At 41.2% G+C, this 20,696-nt stretch overlaps 1 protein-coding gene across 7 annotated transcripts; it reads right to left on the bottom strand.

Annotated features, from left to right (window-relative positions):
• Nucleotides 1–130: 130 nt before the first annotated feature.
• ETFBKMT (electron transfer flavoprotein subunit beta lysine methyltransferase) lies at nucleotides 131–19,567 on the bottom strand. 7 transcript variants are annotated; one of them, XM_010805366.4, is made up of 6 exons: nucleotides 19,480–19,567; nucleotides 18,501–18,618; nucleotides 17,227–17,407; nucleotides 16,720–17,102; nucleotides 14,384–14,514; nucleotides 131–9,699 (listed from the first exon to the last, which is right to left on the bottom strand). In XM_010805366.4, exons 4-6 carry the CDS (start codon nucleotides 17,043–17,045, stop codon nucleotides 9,356–9,358), a joined length of 801 nt encoding a protein of 266 aa, XP_010803668.1. In that variant the 5' UTR covers nucleotides 17,046–17,102; nucleotides 17,227–17,407; nucleotides 18,501–18,618; nucleotides 19,480–19,567; the 3' UTR covers nucleotides 131–9,355. The 7 variants fall into 7 exon arrangements, with proteins under 7 accessions (XP_010803668.1, XP_059742994.1, XP_010803667.1 ...); XM_059887011.1 differs by lacking the exon at nucleotides 18,501–18,618 and having other exon boundaries at nucleotides 131–2,839; XM_010805365.4 differs by lacking the exon at nucleotides 18,501–18,618.
• Nucleotides 19,568–20,696: the final 1,129 nt, after the last annotated feature.

Here is a 20,696-nt window from a genome sequence, read left to right on the forward strand (position 1 = left end):
CAAATTTAGTTGCTCTGCGGCATATGCGTTCTTCCCAGAGCAGGGATCGAAACAGTTTCTCCTGCATTGGCAAGATCTCTGAAGAAGATTTAGCTTCGGGACCAGGGACTAGGCTTGATCACTCAAGAGCTTTTGTGTAGCACAGTTTTATTAAAGTATAAGAGGGGACAAAGAAATCTTCTAACATAGACATCACAAGGGGAACGGATAGCACCCCACTTGCTAGTCTTAGCAAGGGAGCTATATACTTTTTAATTGGGTATAACAATAAATCAAAAGAATGTCTCAAGGTTACAAAGATCTTACTAGATCCAGTCCCATAATTTACATTTTCAGATGACACTTCTGTTCAGTTACTCAGTCATGTCCGACTCTTTGCAACCCCATGAAGTGCAGCACACCAGGCCTCCCTGTCCATCACCAGTGCCTGAGTTTACCCAAACTCATGTCCATTGAGTCAGTGCCCTCAATCTTTCCCAGCATCAAGGTCTTTTCAAATGAGTCGGCTCTCGCATCAGGTGGTGCAACTACTGGAGTTTCAGCTTCAACATCAGTCCTTCCAATGAATACCCAGGACTGATCTCCTTTAGGACAGATTGGTTGGATCTCCTTGCAGTCCAAGGGACTGTCAAGAGTCTTCTCCAACACCACAGTTCAAAAGCATCAATTCTTTGGCGCTCAGCTATCTTTATAGTCCCAACTCTCACATCCATACAGGACTACTGGAAAAACCACAGCCTTGACTAGATGGACCTTTGTTGACAAAGTAATGTCTCGGTTTTTTAATATGCTGTCTAGGTTGGTCATAACTTTCCATCCAAGGTATAAGCATCTTTTAATTTCATGGCTGCAATCACCATCTGCAGTGATTTTGGAGCCCCAAAAAATAAAGTTAGCCACTGTTTCCAATGTTTCCCCATCTATTTGCCATGAGGTGATGGGACGGATGCCATGATCTTAGTTTTCTGAATTTTGAGCTTTAAGCCAACTTTTTCACTCTCCTCTTTCACTTTCATCAAGAGGCTTTTTAGTTCTTCTTCACTTTCTGCCATAAGGGTGGTGTCATCTGCATATCTGAGGTTATTGATATTTCTCCCGGCAGTCTTGACTCCAGCTTGTGCTTCTTCCAGCCCAGTGTTTCTCATGATGCATATAAGTTAAATAAGCAGGGTGACAATATACAGCCTTGACATACTCCTTTTCCTATTTGGAACCAGTCTGTTTTTCCATGTCCAGTTCTAACTGTTGCTTCCTGACCTGCATACAGGTTTCTCAAGAGGCAGGTCAGGTGGTCTAGTATTCCCATCTCTTGAAGAATTTTCCACAGTTTATTGTGATCCACACAGTCAAAGGCTTTGGCATAGTCAATAAAGCAGAAGTAGATGTTTTTCTAGAACTCTCTTGCTTTTTCCATGACCCAGCGGATGTTGGCAATTTGATCTCTGGTTCCTCTGCCTTTTCTAAAACCAGCTTGAACATCTGAAAGTTCATGGTTTACATACTGTTGAAGCCTGGCTTGGAGAATTTTGGGCATTATTTGACTAGCGTGTGAGATGAGTACAATTGTGTGGTAGTTTGAGCATTCTTTGGCATTGCCTTTCTTTAGGATTGGAATGAAAACTGACCTTTTCCAGTCCTGTGGCCACTGCTGAGTTTCCCAAATTTGCTGGCATGTTGAGTTCAGCATGTTCACAGCATCATCCTTTAGGATTTGAAATAGCTCAACTGGAATTCCATCACCTCCACTAGCTTTGTTTGTAGTGATGCTTCCTAAGGCCCACTTGACTTCGCATTCCAGGATATCTGGCTCTAGGTGAGTGATCATACCATTGTGATTATCTGGGTTGTGAAGATCTCTTTTGTATAGTTCTTCTGTGTATTCTTGCCACCTCTTCTTAATACCTTCTGGTTCTGTTAGGTTCATACCATTTCTGTCCTTTATCGAGCCCATCTTTGCATGAAATGTCCCCTTGGTATCTCTAATTTTCTTGAAGAGATCTCCAGTCTTTCCCATTCTACTGTTTTCCTCTATTTCTTTGCACTGATCACTGAGGAAGGCCTTCTTATCTCTCCTTGCTATTCTTTTGAACTCTGCATTCAAATGGGTATATCTTTCCTTTCCTCCTTTGTTTTTCACTTCTCTTTATTTCACAGCTATTTATAAGGCTTCCTCAGACAGCCATTTTGCTTTCTTGCATTTCTTTTTCTTGGGGATGATCTTGATCACTGTCTCCTGTACAGTGTCACGAACCTCCGTCCATAGTTCATCAGGCACAGTCAAATCTAATCCCTTAAATCTATTTCTCACTTCCACTGTATAATCATAAGGGATTTGATTTAGGTCATACCTGAATGTTCTAGTGGTTTTCCCCACTTTCTTCAATTTAAGTCTGAATTTGGCAATAAGGAGTTCATGATCTGAGCCACAGTCAGCTCCTGGTCTTGTTTTTGCCGACTATATGGAGCGTCTCCATCTTTGGATGCAAAGAATATAATCAATCTGATTTTGGTATTGACCATCTGGTGATGTCCATGTGTAGAGTCTTCTTTTGTGTTGTTGGAAGAGGGTGTTTGCTATGACCAGTGCATTCTCTTGGCAAGACTCTATTAGCCTTTGCCCTGCTTCATTCTGTACTCCAAGGCCAAATTTGCCTGTTACTCCAGGTGTTTCTTGACTTCCTGCTTTTGCATTCCAGTCCCCTATGATGAAAAGGACATCTTTGGTGGGGTGTTAGTTCTAGAAGGTCTTGTAGGTCTTCATAGAACCGTTCAGCTTCAGCTTCTTCAATATTACTGGTCAGGGCATAGACTTTAATTACCGTGATACTGAATGGTTTGCCTTGGAAACAAACAGAGATAATTCTATCATTTTTGAGATTGCAACTAAGTACTGCATTTCGGACTCTTTTATTGACTATGAGGCTACTACATTTCTTCTAAGGATTATTCAGAAGGTTCTTAGGAAGGAGAAATATGTCCTTGAGCAGGATACATTGTTGTTATATAGTCGTGGTACAGAGTTTAAGGAAAAACATATGCTTGAGCAAGATGAGTTGTTTTGTTGTGCAATCATCAGGTCTTGATTTAAAGAAAAAACATTTGTCCTTTATCCTCCTTGACAACTCCAGACTCCTATCTTCTTCTCGGGGACCCTGGACTTCTTATCAACCTACCTAGGAATTGACTCTCAGATTCTCAACAACTGCACCACCAGGGAAGTGCATATGTGAACAGTCTTAATACAACCTGTTTGTTAGCTATTAAGTCATTTCAAGGATCACTGTTATATATATATGGGAGATTTTAAATATTTTAAGTAATATTTGAATATCTCAAACACCTTCTTGTACCCACCTCATAAATAATTAAGAGAAGATAACAGAAACAGGGTTGTAGATATTTAAAATTAAACCTACTCTTGGCCTCTTCAAGTCAATGTCAAACAGTGCTCCAGAGTATAATTCCCTTTAATTTTCTCCTTCTTATCCTGCCGAGAAAGACATTACCCAGCAGAATATCCTGAATTTTCCAAGAATATGTCAACAAAACTCTTTCTCCTCAAATACCATCCAATACCACTGTAGCCTATAATTTCCATTAATGTTTACCAATGCGGAATCAAACTTTTGAGTTTATAATTGACCCCCAGTAGATCAATGGAAATTGGATACAAGAATTGATTTATTGGGTTATAATAATCTCTGACTTCTAAATTCAGGAATCAGAAGATCCTCTGTTGACCTCAGCTCCAAAACTCCCATGTAATGATCCTGTTTTCCTATCTAAGCAACAACTTTCTCCTAACTGCTTTCTCTACATTTCTGTTGAATGACTGTAACTATGATCACATCTCCCTGGTATCCTAATCCCATTGGCATGTGTGTATTATTAGAAAGCATATAATGCAAGTGTCATAACGAATTCCTAAGTAGTATGTAAGAACAAGAGTACAGTTGACCCTTGAACAACATGGGTGTGAACTACACTTTATGTGTTTTTGTTTGGTTGGTCTTCAATAAATACTTCAGTATTATGCAGTCCATCCTCGGATGCAGAAACTTGGATTTGTAATGTAAAGTTATATGTAGATTTTCAATTCTAAGAGGGTGGTTGGCGATTGTCAGCACCCTAACCCCCACATGTATACAGAGTTGCATTTTATACTTCACTTGTAATATGTATTGTGGTCATGTTTTGTTTTAAATTGAAGAACAGGAAATATAGTACATAAAATCAGTACAAAATTACAAGACCCAAAAGTAAAAACTAGGTCTCCCTCCCACCCTCATCCATCAGCCATCTGGTACCCTTTCAGAACACAACCATTCTGACCAGTTTCTTAACTTACCTTTCCGAAGACATATGTCTACTGCAAATAAATATATATGCTTTACACATACATTCATATGTAGGTACATACACATCTTTTTTTTTTTTTTCATAAATAGTGGTATACTGTACATATAATCCTTCACATTGCTTCTCGTTTATGTCCTAACATTCTTATTGATATATAAGATCCTGACAACTTGGGATATTTGTGGTATAACAAACTGTTACTGATCTTGAAATGAAGTCGCTCAGTCGTGTCCGACTCTTTGCGACCCCGTGGACTGTAGCCCACTGAGCTCCTCCGTCCATGGGATTCTCCAGGCAAGAATACTGGAGTGGGTTGCCATTTCCTTTTCCAGGAAATGACCTTAATAAACCATAAAAATGCATCATAAGGTATCACAGTACTGAGTATGTTGTTGTTGTTGAGTCACTCAGTCCTGTCCGACTCTTTTTGAGACCCCATGAACTGCAGTACATTAGCCTACCCTGTCCTTCACCAATTCCCAGAGCTTGCTCAAGCTCACGTCCATTGAGTCAGTGATGCTATCCAACCATCTTACTCTCTGTCGTCCCCTTCTCCTCCTGCCCTCAATCTTTCCCAGCATCGTGGTCTTTTCTAATGACTCACATCTTCCCACCAGGTGACCAAAATATTGGAGCTTCAGCTTCAGTATCAGCCCTTCCAATGAATATTCAGGGTTGATTTCTTTAGGATTGACTGGTTTGATCTGCTTGCAGTCCAAGAGGCTCTCAAGTGTCTTCTCCAACACCACAACTCGAAAGCATCAGTTCTTCGGCGCTCAGCCTTCTTTATGCTCCAACTCTCAAAACATCTGTACATTACTACTGGAAAAGCCATAGCTTTGACTACACGGACCTTTGTCGACAGAATAATGTCTCTGCTTTTGAATATGCTGTCTAGGTTGGTCATAACTTTTCTTCCAGAAGCAACTGTCTTTTAACTTCATGGCTGCAGTCATCATCCGCAGTGATTTTGGAGCCCAAGAAAATAAAGTCTGTCACTGTTTCCTTTGTTTCTCCATCTATTTGCCATGACGTGATGGGACCAGATTCCATGATATTCATTTTTGAATGTTGAGTTTTAAGGCAGTTTTTTTCACTCTCCTCTTACACTTTCATCAAGAGGCTCTTTATTTCCTCTTTGCTTTCTGCCATTAGGGTGGTGTCATCTGCATATCTGAGGTTATTGATATTTCTCCCAGAAATCTTGATTCCGGCTTCTGATTCTTCCAGCCCAGCATTTCCCATGATGTACCCTGCATAGAAGTTAAAATAAGCAAGGTGATAATATACAGCTTTGGGGTACTCCTTTCCCAATTTTTAACCAGTCCATTGCTCCATGTCTGGTTGTAACTTGCTTTTTTTGACCTGTATACAGGTTTCTCAGGAGGCAGGTAAGGTGATCTGGTATTCCTATCTCTTGAAGAATTTTCCAGTTTGTTGTGATACACACAAAGGCTTTAGCATAGTCAATAAAGCAGAAGCAGATGGTTTTCTTGAATTCTCTTGCTTTTTCTATTACTCAGTGGATGTTGGCAATTTGATCTCTGGTTCCTCTGTCTTTTCTAAATCCAGCTTGTATATCTGGAAGTTCTTGGTTCACATACCATTGATGCCTCAGTTCAGTTCAGTCCCTCAGTCATGTCCGACTCTTTGCGACCCTGTGAACTGCAGCACGCCAGGCGTCCCTGTCCATCACCAGCTCCTGGAGTTCACCAAAACTCATGTCCATCGAGTCGGTAATGCCATCCAGCCATCTCATCCTCTGTCGTCCCCTTCTCCTCCTGCCCCCAATCCCTCCCAGCATCAGAGTCTTTTCCAATGAGTCAACTCTTCGCATGAGGTGGCCAAAGTATTGGAGTTTCAGCTTCAGCATCAGTCCTTCCAATGAACACCCAGGACTGATCTCCTTTAGAATGGACTGATTGGATCTCCTTGCAGTCCAAGGGACTCTCAAGAGTCTTCTCCAACACCACAGTTCAAAAGCATCAATTCTTCGGCGCTCAGCTTTCTTCACAGTCCCACTCTCACATCCATACATGACCACTGGAAAAACCATAGCCTTGACTAGACGGACCTTTGTTGACAAAGTAATGTCTCTGCTTTTGAATATGCTATCTAGGTTGGTCGTAATTTTCCTTCCAAGGAGTAAGCGTCTTTTAATTTCATGGCTGCAGTCACCATCTGCAGTGATTTTGGAGCCCAAAAAAACAAAGTCTGACCCTGTTTCCACTGTTTCCCCATCTATTTGCCATGAAGTGATGGGACCAGATGCCATGATCTTCATTTTCTGAATGTTGAGCTTTAAGCCAACTTTTTCACTCTCCTCTTTCACTTTCATCAAAAGGCTTTTTAGTTCCTCTTCACTTTCTGCCATAAGGGTGGTGTCATCTGCATATCTGAGATTATTGATATTTCTCCTGGAAATCTTGATTCCAGCTTGTGCTTCTTCCAGCCAAGCTTGGAGGAATTTGAGCATTAGCTTGCTAACATGTGAAATGAGTACAATTGTGCGGTAGTCTGAACATTCTTTGGCATTGCCTTTCTTTGGGATTGGATTGAAAACAAATCTTTTCCAGTCCTCTGGCCACTGCTGAGTGTTCTAAATTTGCTGGCAGCAAATTTTCTAAATTTGAGTGTAGCACTTTAACAGCACCATCTTTTAAGATTTCAAATAGCTCAGCTGGAATTTCATCACCTCCACTAGCTTTATTCATAGTAATGCTTCCTAAGGCCCATTTGACTTCACACTCCAGGATGTCTGGCTGTAGGTAAATGTTGGCAATTTGATCTCTGGTTCCTCTGTCTTTTCTAAATCCAGCTTGTACATCTGGAAGTTCTTGGTTCACATACTGTTGATGCCTATAACTACACCATAGTAGTTATCTGGGTCATGAAGATCTTTTTTGTATAGTTCTTCTGTGTATTCTTCTGGGGTTTCCCTGGTGGCTCAGAGGGTAAAGCATCTGCCTACAATGCAGGAGACCCAGGTTTGATCCCTAGGTTGGGAAGATCCCCTGGAGAAGGCAATGGCAACCCACTCCAGTACTCTTGCCTGGAAAACCCCATGGACTGAGATGCCTGGTAGGCTACAGTCCATGGGGTCGCAAAGAGTCGGACACAACTGAGCGACTTCACTTTCACTTTCTGTGTATTCTTGCCACCTCTTCTTAATATTTTCTCCTCCTGTTAGGTCCATACTGTTTCTGTCCTTTATTGTGCCCATCTTTGCATGAAGTGTTCCCTTGGTATCTCTAATTTTCTTGAAGAGATCTCTAGTCTTTCCCATTCTATTGTTTTCTTCTATTACTTTACACTATTCACTTAGGAAGGCTTTCTAATATCTCCTTGCTATTCTTTGGAACTCTGCTTTCAAATGGGTATATATTTCCTTTTCTCCTTTGCCTTTTGATTCTCTTCTTTTCTCAGGTATTTGTCAGACATCCTCAGACAACCATTTTGCCTTTTTGCATTTCTTTTTCTTGGGGATGGTTTTGATCACTGTCTCTTGTACAATGTTACAAACCTTCTAAACTCTTTATTTTTATCTATGTTTCTTAATTGATGCCCTATTATGTATTAACCTATACTAGGCACTTTATACTTTCATTTAATACAATAACCTTTTGAAGTACAGTACAAATTTATTACTATTAACATGTTATAAATTAAGAAATGAAATCTCAGAAAGCTTAACTCACCCAAAATGCCAACTAGAAAGTGACAGAGTGGTCACACTCTAAAGCCCATGTACTCGGTACCATACTAACTGCATCTCTGATATTTACAGGTAATTTTTTTTAAATATAATATTCTTCTGTATTTTTTATTTTAATTCAAAGATACACTGCAGTTGTTCTCAACTATAGAAACCGACTCTGCTAAAACATCTCATTCCAAAAAACTTAAAAAAATTGAATTCCTCTCTGCTACTTAAATTACATGTGGTTACTATTGGATCAGATCAGATCAGATCAGATCAGTCGCTCAGCCGTGTCCGACTCTTTGCGACCCCATGAATCGCAGCACGCCAGGCCTCCCTGTCCATCACCAACTCCCAGAGTTCACTGAGACTCATGTCCATCGAGTCAGTGATGCCATCCAGCCATCTCATCCTCTGTCGTCCCCTTCTCCTCCTGCCCCAAGTCCCTCCCAACATCAGAGTCTTTTCCAATGAGTCAACTCTTCGCATGAGGTGGCCAAAGTATTGGAGTTTCAGCTTCAGCATCATTCCTTCCAAAGAAATCCCAGGGCTGATCTCCTTCAGAATGGACTGGTTGGGTTTCCTTGCAGTCCAAGGGATTCTCAAGAGTCTTCTCCAACACCACAGTTCAAAAGCATCAATTCTTCAGCGCTCAGCCTTCTTCACAGTCCAACTCTCACATCCATACATGACCACAGGAAAAACCATAGCCTTGATCAGACGGGCCTTTGTTGGCAAAGTAGTGTCTCTGCTTTTGAATATGCTATCTAGGTTGGTCATAACTTTCCTTCCAAGGAGTAAGCGTCTTTTAATTTCATGGCTGCAGTCACCATCTGCAGTGATTTTGGAGCCCAGAAAAATAAAGTCTGACACTGTTTCCACTGTTTCCCCATCTATTTGCCATGAAGTGATGTGCCCGGATGCTATGATCTTCGTTTTCTGACTGCCTTGTATAATTATATTCCTATAGCAGGATGAGGGCATGGCAACCCGTTCCAGTATTCTTGCCTGGAGAATCCCTACGGACAGAAGAGCCTGGTGGGCTACAGTCCATGGATTGCAAAGAGTTCAACATGACAGAACAACTAAGCACAGCAGTAAAACTAGGAAAAAAAAAATACAGATAGAGATTTTTGCATTTGGCTTACTGTAGAACAAGTTATATGACAAAGGCTGACAAAATTTTAACCTCATATTTCGAAGCAAGATTTACCATTTAACACAAATTGAACCAGACAGTCTTTTCAGGTTAAACCCAAACATAGCTATATCCCCTATTGGAGGAACTTCAACAGCTCAAGGCTGAAACTGCCACACCGTGCTTATTGTCAGTCCATTGTTATCCTGCCTTGTAGGCTCTGGAAGTGAATATTCTGCTACTTTGTGCAGTTGATGCTGAATGCTATGTCCAGTGAATTGGGGTCGCCCAGGGTCACCAATCAGTACTTGAGTTCTGTGGGTCTCAAAGCAGTTCTTCAGCCATTGAAGCAGACTGTCTGCAAGGTCTTCATCATAAAACATATCTCCAAGGACAACAATGTCCCACTTATCTTGTTCCAAATCCAAAATGTTTTTGATTAAAATGGGAAAAGGATTCAGTTGGTTCAACTCACAATTTAGTGTAATAGCCATTCCTGCAACTTTAAAAAAAGGACATGGTGAATCGGTATATGCTAGGTTATTTTCATTTCCTACTGATTAAATAATTTTAGAGAATATCCAATAGGTTTTTTTTTCTCTTTTCTGTTGAAAGCTGTTTTTTTAGGTAAAGAAGCGTAAACTGTAGGCTATTTCCTATAATGTTCAAATATATGACTATTCTGAAAACCAAACAATACCACACACCTGGAAAAGGAGAGGTTTTAAGGAATATTTGCTTATCTCAACAAGACCATTTAGAACTAACATCAAAAAAAGATGTCCTTGTCAACCTAGTGGGGTGAAATGTAAAACTAGAAGTCAAGAAATACCTGGAGTAACAGGCAAGTATGGCCTTGGACTACAAAATGAAGCAAAGCAGAGGCTAACAGAGTTTTGTCAAGAGAACACACTGGTCATAACAAACACCCTTTTCCAACAACACAAGAGACAACTCTACACATGGATATCACCAAATCATCATCATCATCACCAATACCAAAATCAGATTGATTATATTCTTTGCAGCTGAAGACTGAGAAGCTCTATACAGTCAGCAAAATCAAGACCTGAATCTGACTGTGGCTCAGACCATGAGCTCCTTATTGCAAAATTCAAGCTTAAATTGAAAAAGTAGGGAAAATCACTGGGTCATTCAGGTATGACCTAAGTCAAATCCCTTATAATTATATAGTGGAGGTGATGAATAGATTCAAGAGATTAGATCTGGTAGACAGAGTGCCTGAAGAACTACAGACAGAAGTTTGAAACATTGTACAGGAGGAAGTGACCAAAAGCAAAAGAAATGCAAGAAAGCAAAGTGGTTGTCTGAGAAGGTCTTACAAAAGGTTGAGGAAAGAAGAGAAGCAAAAGGCAAGGGAGAAAGGGAATGATAAACCCAACTGAACACAGAGTTCCAGAGAATAGCCAAGAGAGATAGGAAAGTCTTCTTAAATGAACAATGCAAATAGAGGGAAACAACAGAATAGAAAGACTGGAGATCTCAAAAAATTTGAGACATTAAGGGAACATTTCATGCAAGGATCGGCATGATAAAGGACAGAAATGGTAAGGACCTAACAAAAGCTGAAGAGATTAAGAAGAGGTGGCAAGAATACACCAAAGAACTATACAATAAAGGTCCAAATGACTCGAATAATGACAATGGTGTGGTCACTCACCTAGAGCCAGACATCTTAGAGTGTGAAGTCAAGTGGGCCTTAGGAAACATCACTATAAACAAAGCTAGTGGAGGTGACAGAATTCCAGCTGAGCTATTTCAAATCCTAAAAGATAATGCTGTTAAAGTGCTGCATTCAATGTGTCAGCAAATTTAAAAAACTCAGCAGTGGTCTCAGGACTGGAAAAGGTCAGTTTTCATTCCAATCCCAAAGAAGGGCAATGTCAAAGAACGTTCAAACTACTGTAAAATTGCACTCATTTCACATGCTAATAAGATTATGTTCAAAATCCTTCAAGCTAGGCTTCAGCAGTCACTGAATGGAAAACTTCTAGATGTACAAGCTGGATTTCGAAAAGGCAGGGCAATTAGAGATCAAATTTCCAACATCCGTTGGGTCACAGAGAAAGCAAGGGAATTCCAGGAAAACATTTACTTCTGCTTTATTGGCTATGCTAAAGCTTTAAACTCTGTGGATCACAACAAACTATGGAAAATTCTTAAAGAAATGGGAATACCAAACCATCTTCCCTGTCTCCTGAGAAACCTGTATGTGGGTCAAGAAGCAGTAGTTACAACTGGACATGGAACAATGGACTGGTTCAAAATTGGGAAAGGAGTACACCAAAGCTGTATATTATCACCTTGCTTATGTAACTTCTATGCAGGGTACATCTTGTGAAATGCTGGGCTGGATGAAGCACAAGCTGGAATCAAGATTACTGGGGGAAATATCAATAACCTCAGAACAAAGCTAGTGGAGGTGATGGAATTCCAGTTGAGCTATTTAAAATCCTGAAAGATGAGGCTGTTAAAGTGCTGCACTCAATATGCCAGCAAATTTGGAAACTCAGCAGTGGCCACAGGACTGGAAAAGGTCAGTTTTCATTCCAATCCCAAAGAAAAGCAATGCCAAAGAATGCTCAAATTACCGCACAATTGCACTCATCTCACATGCTAGTAAAGTAATGCTCAAAATTCTCCAAGCCAGGCTTCAGCAATACGTCAACCATGAACTTTCAGATGTTCAAGCTGGTTTTAGAAAAGGCAGAGGAACCAGAGATCAATTGCCAACATCTGCTGGATCATGGAAAAAGCAAGAGAGTTCCAGGGAAACATCTATTTCTACTTTATTGACTATGCCAAAGCCTTTTGACTGTGTGCATCACAATAAACTATGGAAAATTCTGAAAGAGATGGGAATACCAGACCACCTGACCTGCCTCTTAAGAAACCTATATGCAGGCCAGGAAGCAACAGTTAGAACTGGACACGGAACAACAGACTGATTCCAAATAGGAAAAGGAGTAAGTCAAGGCTATATATTGTCACCCTGCTTATTTAACTTATATGCAGAGTACATCATGAGAAACGCTGGGCTGGAAGAAGCACAAGCTGGAATCAAGATTGCCGGGAGAAATATCAATAACCAGATATGCAGATGACACCACCCTTATGGCAGAAAGTGAAGAGGAACTAAAAAGTCTCTTGATGAAAGTGAAAGATGAGAGTGAAAAAGTTGGCTTAAAGCTCAACGTTCAGAAAATGAAGATCATGGCGTCTGGTCCCATCACTTCATGGGAAATAGATGGGGAAACAGTGGAAACAGGGTCAGACTTTATTTTTTTGGGCTCCAGAATCACTGCAGATGGTGATTGCAGCCATGAAATTAAAAGACGCTTACTCTTTGGAAGGAAAGTTATGACCAACCTAGATAGCATATTAAAAAGCAGAGACATTACTTTGCCAACAAAGGTCTGTCTAGTCAAGGCTATGGTTCTTCTCCATGTATGGATGTGAGAGTTGGACCATGAAGAAAGCTGAGCACCGCAGAATTGATGCTTTCAAACTGTGGTGTTGGAGAAGACTCATAAGAGTCCCTTGGACTGCAAGGAGATCCAACCAGTCCATTCTAAAGGAGATCAGTCCTGGGTGTTCATTGGAAGGACTGATGCTAAAGCTGAAACTCCAATACTTTGGCCACCTGATGCAAAGAGTTGACTCACTGGAAAAGACTCTGATGCTGGGAGGCACTGGGGGCAGGAGGAGAAGGTGGGGACAGGAGGAGAAGGTGACGACAGGATGAGATGGCTAGATGGCATCACCAACTCGATGGACATGAGTCTGACTAAACTCTGGGAGTTGGTGATGGACAGGGAGGCCTGGCGTGCTGTGATTCATGGGGTTGCAAAGAGTCGGACATGACTGAGCAACTGAACTGACTGACTGACCACTCTAATGGCAGAAAGTAAAGAAGAACTGAAAAGCCTCCTGATAAGGATGAAAGAAGACAGTTAAAAATACTGGCTTAAAACTCAACATTCAGAAAAGATCATAGCATCTGGTCCCATCACTTCATGTCAAACAGAGGGTGAAAAGTGGAAGCAGTGACAGGTTTTATTTTCCTGGGCTCCAAGGTCACTGCTGATGGAGACTGCAGCCATGAAATTTTTAAAAATGCTTACTCCTTGGAAGGAAAGCTATAACAAACCTAGACAGTGTATTAAAAAGCAGAGACATCACAAAGCAACAAAGGTCCATATAGTCAAAGGTATGGTTTTTCCAGTAGTCATGTATGGATTTGAGAGTTGGACTTTAAAGAAGGCTGAGCACTGAAGAATTGATGATTTTGAACTGTGGTGTTGGAGAAGAATCTTGAGAGTCCCTTGGACTGCAAGGAGATCAAACCAGTCCATCCTAAAGGAAATCAACCCTGCATATTCATTGGAAGTACTGATGGTGAAGCCCCAATATTTTGGCCACCTGATAGGAAGAGCCAACTCATTGGAAAAGACCCTGGTGCTGGGAAAGATTGAAGGCAAAAGGAGAAGGGGCAGCAGAGGATGAGATGGTTAGACAGCATCACCGACTCAACGGCCATAACTTTGAGCAAACTCTGGGAGACAATGAAGGACAGGGGAGCCTGGCGGGCTGCAGTCCATTGAGTCACAAAGAGTTGGACAACAATGAAGACTTTTGGTCTGTCATGGCTGTATAAGAGACAGGAAAACAAGGCTTATGTTTGAGCAGGATGACAACTTGGAACTGAGAGTCCTATATATAAGGCTTCTCAAGGGCTAGATCCTCAATGAAAGGGAAGACTAGAGAAAATCAGGTAAAATTAACACTTACCTGTCTCAACTTGGGTTCGAATGGAATAAAATCTCCCTCAAATGCCCAGGTCTATCTTCACTTGGGTTTTGGTCAAATAAACACTACCTACATATTTCAGGAAATCCCTAGCCCAGAGATGACCAACAGTAACTGTTCCCAGGTTGGTATCACTTTGGGATATCTGCCAGACACAAATACAAGTCCTCCTGTCAAAAATGCACCATTAACTCAGGCCTTACAGGGTTTCCACAGACAATGTCCCACTGAGTTCACCATATTAGATTATGAAATACAACATGGAAATGGCTTATGGTGTTGGAGCAACTGTAGATATTTATCCTGGAGGAAAAAAAAAAAGATGAGCTCAAAATATTCAAAAATATGACACTTACTAGGGTCTATGTCATTGGCCAAGATCCTTAAGGCTCCACTCATCTTAGCAGCAATGGCTGTAGCTCCACATCCACTCCCAATATCTAACACAGATTTTCCTCTGACAACATCAGGATTATCCAAAAGATACCTAAATTAGAAAAGGGAAAATATAATCTAAGACAGATGGGAGGCCAGTAAGAGGTGTCCAATATTTTTTCTTTGGATTGATTGGACAAGGAAATAGTGAACCTTAGCAGAAGAATTCAGTCCAACATTGGCAAGTTTGGCCTGAATAGAGTGAGAAAAAAATGTCAGTTTTAAGAGCTGGGCAGAGATGGCAGAGAGAGGACCTAGTCATTTTGGTCTGTTACTTTACCAAGTGCGAAGAGCAGTTCCATACAACTGACTAATCATGCTTTTAAAGTCAACTTTTTAAAGTATTGAGCATTTACTACGAACCAGAAACCACCAACCACCAAAAATACAGACTGACAAAATACTGTTATAATCAGGACTCAGTAAGCTAGATCCAAAATTCACTGTCTCCTTTTCATTGTTCATCAGAAAGTGGTTTTACCTACAGCTTAAACTATATAAAAATGACCTCTCTGGAAAGGTACCATCAAAGTCCAGTTCAACCAAAGAATGTGGACCTGGGCTAAGCAGTTACCAAACAAGTGAAGACGAATGGGCAAACAGTGAAATGATAAATGTCAACTGACACCTGACCTCACTACTGGAAAAATAAAGAGCAGAGGAAATTCCCTGGTGGTCCAGTGGTTAGGACTCCACATTTTCACTGCCAAGGGCCTATCCCTGAGATCCTGCGATCCAAAAAAAGACTAAGGAACAATGGCAAGGCAGGGGTGTAGTGCCCCATCTAAAGGGACAGCTGTTACCCATCTGGAGGTAACAGTTGCCACAACAGAAATTAGGTGTTAGCAGAGATTTGAATCTGATGTTAGCAGAGATCTTTTCTTTTCTTTTCTTTTTTTTTTTTTTTTGGCCATGTGTTTTGGCTTGCAGGATCTTAGTTCCCTGAATAGGGATTGAAGTTGGACCAGGCAGTGAAAGTGCCAAGTAACTCCCCAGAGATTCTTATTTTTCAATTGAAGTAAATTTTTACATGCTTCAAGTTTTAAATGATAGCAACTGATTGTTTAAAAGTTTATAAGTAAAACAAGTTTACAAAAACATATCCATTTTTTTAAAACAGAAAACACATCTGTGGATCACCAATTTGTGACCTCTGATTCAGTCTCTTAAGGAACCTGATTGCCCTTATATTTGGAGTTGACACACAATTTGCATAGGTATCACTTGCAAAGATATCACTTATTTTTTTAAATGATACAAGTAAATATAGGAAAATTTGGCAACACAACAACCAGAAAATTGGAATTGATACCACCTGGAAAGTTTTCCAGAACTCAGGATTTTCCAAAAAACTCTATGTTTGCATTTATTCATTTTGCATTTAAAACTATATACAAACTGGACTTCCCTGGCAGTCCAGTGGTTAAAACTCCATGCTTCCAGTACAGGGGATGCAGGTTCAATTCCTGGTCAGGGAACTAAGACCCCACACGCCACATAGCGTGGGCAAATAAATAAATTTAAAAAACTGAATACAATCTGAGTTCTGCTAGACCATACCATTCCTGTGAAAGAGAAGTTCCTTATACATTTCCTTGATGTTCCTTGAAACATCAAGGCATTAAAAAATTAAATCATTTACCAATCTAAGAGCAAAGACTAGATTAAAATGCTGAAAGTTCTTGCATTTGTTTCAGCGACTGTTTTAATAAAAAGCATTGTGTGTATATGTGAGAAAATGTCCTAAAGAAGACCTTTGCAGTATGGGGAGTTGAAAGGGGGAACCTTAAAAATGCAGATTCAAGTCCACCGGAGTGCTGTCCCAATCACTCATATCCCTCATTCTTTGGGTGCTTGGGAAAAGGCAGTGGTGGAGGAGCAACATTTACAGAATTAAACCAGGAGGAGTGGGGGGCTTTAAGTTCCACCAAGGATCTTCATGGGCATCACAAACCATGAACCTGAGAACAGTGTGAGATTTCTGGATCATTACCAGTTACCTAGGGTCTTGACAGCTGACCTAGGATTTCTCTTGGGGAGAGAACTATATATGGGGAAACACCTTGGTAAGCTTGGAATAGAAGGGAAAACCATGCAACAAAGCAACCCAGAACTGTTCCTAAACTCTAATAAAAGAATTTGGGTTTTTTTTTTTTTTTTTTTTTGAGGAACAGGGAGAATGTGGAGTTGGAAGGGACAGAAAAGAGAGGTGGTGAGGAGCCGTAAAGGTTCCCGCTTCACTTAAGGCCATACATACCTAGACAGGGCTTGGCCCCCTGGCCAGTAGATTGCCCAGTAAGGATCCCTGAGGGGCCACAAGTCAGCTCTCTCCCACCAGAACTTGCATCTGGGGGTCAAAAGCCGCAACCGGATTTCAGGGGTGAGGCTGCCACTGCTGGTGACTTCAGTGTTCTCTTCCAGGAAAGCTTTCATCTTAGGGTCCAAAAGGCTTCCAGTTCCTCTCCAGGGGCAGTGACCCCAGGGAAACAAGGGGAAGCCACTGCTTCTCACAGCCTTCCAGAGGACAACATAGCGGTTCATGGGAAATGATGCAAACACTCTCCACCCTGGGCTCAAAGCCATCAGTCTGGTCCCAAAGCACAGGTATGCTGGTGTTGCTCTTGATAAGAGCTGCTTCTCCTGGGGAAAGAGTTTGGTTGCCAAACTGATCTCAGCTGGAGTCACTAGACCTCTAAAAACATAATAATAATGAAAACTCTAACATTTCCAAATCCTATCACATAGTAAGAAAATATTAGTGTACCTCTGTAGCAGATGATGCACAAGTGCAAGTTCACTTTAGATGAGTTTTTTTGTGTTAATTTAGGAAAATCCAATCTTCTAAAACATGCCTTTTCATTCTTTGTGAACAACAGAATCCTTTTAATAATTTAGAAAACCAAATATATAAGCATTTGATTTTGATGGAATCCTCAGGAACATTCCTGTTAGATAAAATAAGGTATACCCTTAACATTCTTTCATTCATTTAATAAATCATGTTCCTTTAAGCAGACACTGTTCTTGATAACCGTGAACAAAATAAACAAAAGCCCCTATCTTCAGGAAACTTAGATTCTAGTGATGGAATAGAGCAGGTCATCAGGGCAAACACAGTTCTTGCTTTTATGGAGTCTAGCCAAGAGTTACGCAGATTATCAAACTGTAACTGTGGTTAGAGACATATAAATTATACTGACTGGTCAATAAAGATAAGCCTAGCATATGGGGACTTTCCTGGTGGTCCAGTGGTTAAGAATCCACCTTTCAATGCAACAGATTCAATCCCCGGTCTGGGACTAAGACCGCTTGTCACAACTACTGAGTCCTCATGCTGTACAGTCCGTGCACCACAGCTAGAGAAGCCTGCCCACTGCAACAAAGACCCAGCCCAACCAAAAAAAAATAGCCCTAGTATAAAACATCAATGTAATTAAGATTGTTTTTTCCTAAAACAAACAAAAAATACTATGGATTTAATCGTAATAAAAGAATATCAAATCACTTTCTGTAAATACCTCTGATGAGTCATTTTCACCAAACCTGGACTTAATAGAAAGACATTTTGATTAAGAATAAGTAGGAATGAGGAAGAGAAGTTTAAACACAAATTATACACCAAGTTGTTTGGAACCTTTGGCCTGTTCTGCATAAATATTTTAAATAGTCTTAAATTCACCCAAATATTTAGAGTTGTTCAGTTGCTAAGTCAAGTCCAACTCTTGCAACACCATGAACTGCAGCGCTTCCAGGCTTCCCTGTCCTCCAGAGTTTGCTCAAATTCATGACCCTTGAGTCAGTGATACCATCCAACCATCTCATCCTCTGTCACCCCCTTCTCCTCCTGCCCTCAATCTTTCCCAGCATCAGGGTTTTTTCCAGTAAGTCAGCTCTCCCCATCAGGTGGCCAAAGTACTGAAACTTCAGCTTCAGCATCAGCATGAGTCCTTCCAATGAATATTCAGGTTTGATTTCCTTCAGGATTGACTGGTTTGATCTTGCTGTCCAAGGGTAGGGGCCCCAAACTCAAATGCCTACCTGGGGCCAGACTGGTGATAAATGAGTGATGCAGGCTGGTTGCTGATAACAGAGAGGCTGTGGCAAACTAGAAGGTGTTTCAAAACAGTCCAACGGAGCCAGCAAGCTGCAGCCTGTCCTGGGACATATGGCCAGATCTTTTCATTTTTCAAAATAATCCACAGGCTTCCCCGGCAGTCCAGTGGCTAAGACTCCCAATAAAGGGAGCACAATCCCTGCTCCTGGAACTAAGATCCCATCTGCTGCAAGTCCCCACCCGAAAAAAAAAAAAAAATTCCCACTTTTAAACGCAGGAATTAATTAAAATGTCAACACAGAAGGAGGGTCAAAATGCCTGTCAGGCCACTAGTCTGTGAACTCGGGATAGATTTTAAGTGGGTGTCAGCCCACATTTATGCCCTTGTAATCACAGGCTCTCTTAACAGCCTGACCTCATTGGACTCATTGCGTAGGAAGGATTGGGTCAGCCCTTGAGTCTAAGGTTTAAAAAGAAAGCAGAGCAAATAGGAGACTATTTTGGACATAGTGTCATCCAAACCGATGCCGCCCCCTCCCACGCCAAGCACCAATGAAGCATCTGTTACGAATATGATTAAGGGGGGAACACTGGGTATTTGGATTAATTAGTAAGAAAGTGAAAGTGAGTGAAGTCGCTCAGTCGTGTCCGACTCTTAGCGACCCCATGGACTACATCCCACCAGGCCCTCCGTCCATGGGATTTTCCAGGCAAGAGTACTGGAGTGGGGTGCCATTGCCTTCTCCGTTAACAGCGGCTAGGCATATTATATTTACTTGGAGCTGGTATACTTGGTGACAGCCGTAGTGCCCTCGGACGCGGCGTGCTTGGCCAGCTCCCCAGGTAGCAGCAAGACAGGTTTGGAGCTTTTGCAAGCTCCAAAAGCGTTAGCACCTTATTTTCCTCCGAAGAGGAAGGGAGTCAGCCTTAAAGGGGCAGGCACAGTCTTCCTTTTCTCCTTACCTGTTTGTGCTAACACCACCCTGGGGAGCAAAGCACAGGGCAAGTCAGTCACTTTGCCTTGGCGCCTCTTTTGGCGCTTTCTTTACAACTGCTCTCGGGATCCAGAATTCCCGGCGTCGCCTGCTACAGCACCCCTGGCCCCGCCCCTGCCCCGACCTCCTGCTCCGCCTTCCTTCCCGGCAGCGCTCTCTCCCTTCACCCGGGCTTCTTAAAGGGACAGAAGTGTGAAACCAGAGGAAAATAAGGGAATGTCAAATACTGATTTCTAAAAAATACGCTCTGAAGCCGTGGAGCATCTGCTTTGTGCCCATCACACTTCTAGGTACTGGGCATAGGGTGGTGAGCCAAATAGACACAGCAGAAATCCTTAATGACACATTCAGCTGAGATTAAATCATAATATGTCCTGATTATAATAATTTTCATACACGTACAATCTTTTTTGTTTCTTTAATTGTAACTTGTCATTTCAATTAACGCTCACTGATTCTATTGTTAGTAATAATTCCTAATAGATATTCAAGATCTAGGGACTTCCCTGGCAATCCAGTGGTTAAGACTCTCATTATCCCAATGCAGGGGGCATGATCCCTTGTCTGAAAACTAAGATCCCACATGCCACACGGTGTGGCAAAAAAAAAAAAAAAAAACCAGATCGGTTTGTCTCAGGATTTTAGTGTTTAACCAGCTAATGTATTCTATCATAGAGACAATTTTCAAATTGATCTTCTTTCCATTCCTCTTGCCTTGCCCTTAGATCTGCCTTATGATTGCTTGCCTGAATTCCTGCAACTGGTTTCTCTGCAATTCTGCCTTTTATATCCCATTCACTATTGTGCAATTTAAATGTTTTTTTCTGAAACTTTCATTCCATAGTCCAAAAAAAAAGGATTCCTACAAGATAAGCTAAGCAGATAAGCCAAGAGAAACAGACTGTAAGCCCTGAGAAGCAAACCTGGACTTTCTTTTCTATTGTTTGCTGTTGGTTTTTTATTTTTATTTATTTATTTTTGTCACAGGGCAAAAATCTTAGTTCCTTGATAAGGGATTGAACCTGTGCTCCCTGCAGTGGAAGCCTGGAGTCTTAACCACAGGACAGCCAGGGAAGTCCCTTTTGTTCTTTTTAATTGAGAGAAAGAATTGTCTCTCTTTTGTCAAAACTGACCCAAATGCAACCAAGCAGACCTGTCAATTGTTTGGTAACAACTGAGCTATCT

This window comes from Bos taurus, chromosome 5 (assembly GCF_002263795.3).
Source record: "Bos taurus isolate L1 Dominette 01449 registration number 42190680 breed Hereford chromosome 5, ARS-UCD2.0, whole genome shotgun sequence".
In the NCBI taxonomy this organism is placed as follows: Eukaryota; Metazoa; Chordata; class Mammalia; order Artiodactyla; family Bovidae; genus Bos; species Bos taurus.

Excerpts from the sequence above, each read along its gene's own strand:
- ETFBKMT (XM_010805368.4), bottom strand. The coding sequence starts at position 17,045 with ATGGCTTTGAGCCCAGGGTGGAGAGTGTTTGCATCATTTCCCATGAAC. Across the intron at positions 14,515-16,719 it reads GGGGGCCAAGCCCTGTCTAG|GTATCTTTTGGATAATCCTG; the intron begins GTATGTATGGCC and ends TTTCTAATTTAG. Across the intron at positions 9,700-14,383 it reads GGCCAATGACATAGACCCTA|TTGCAGGAATGGCTATTACA; the intron begins GTAAGTGTCATA and ends CTTTTTTTAAAG.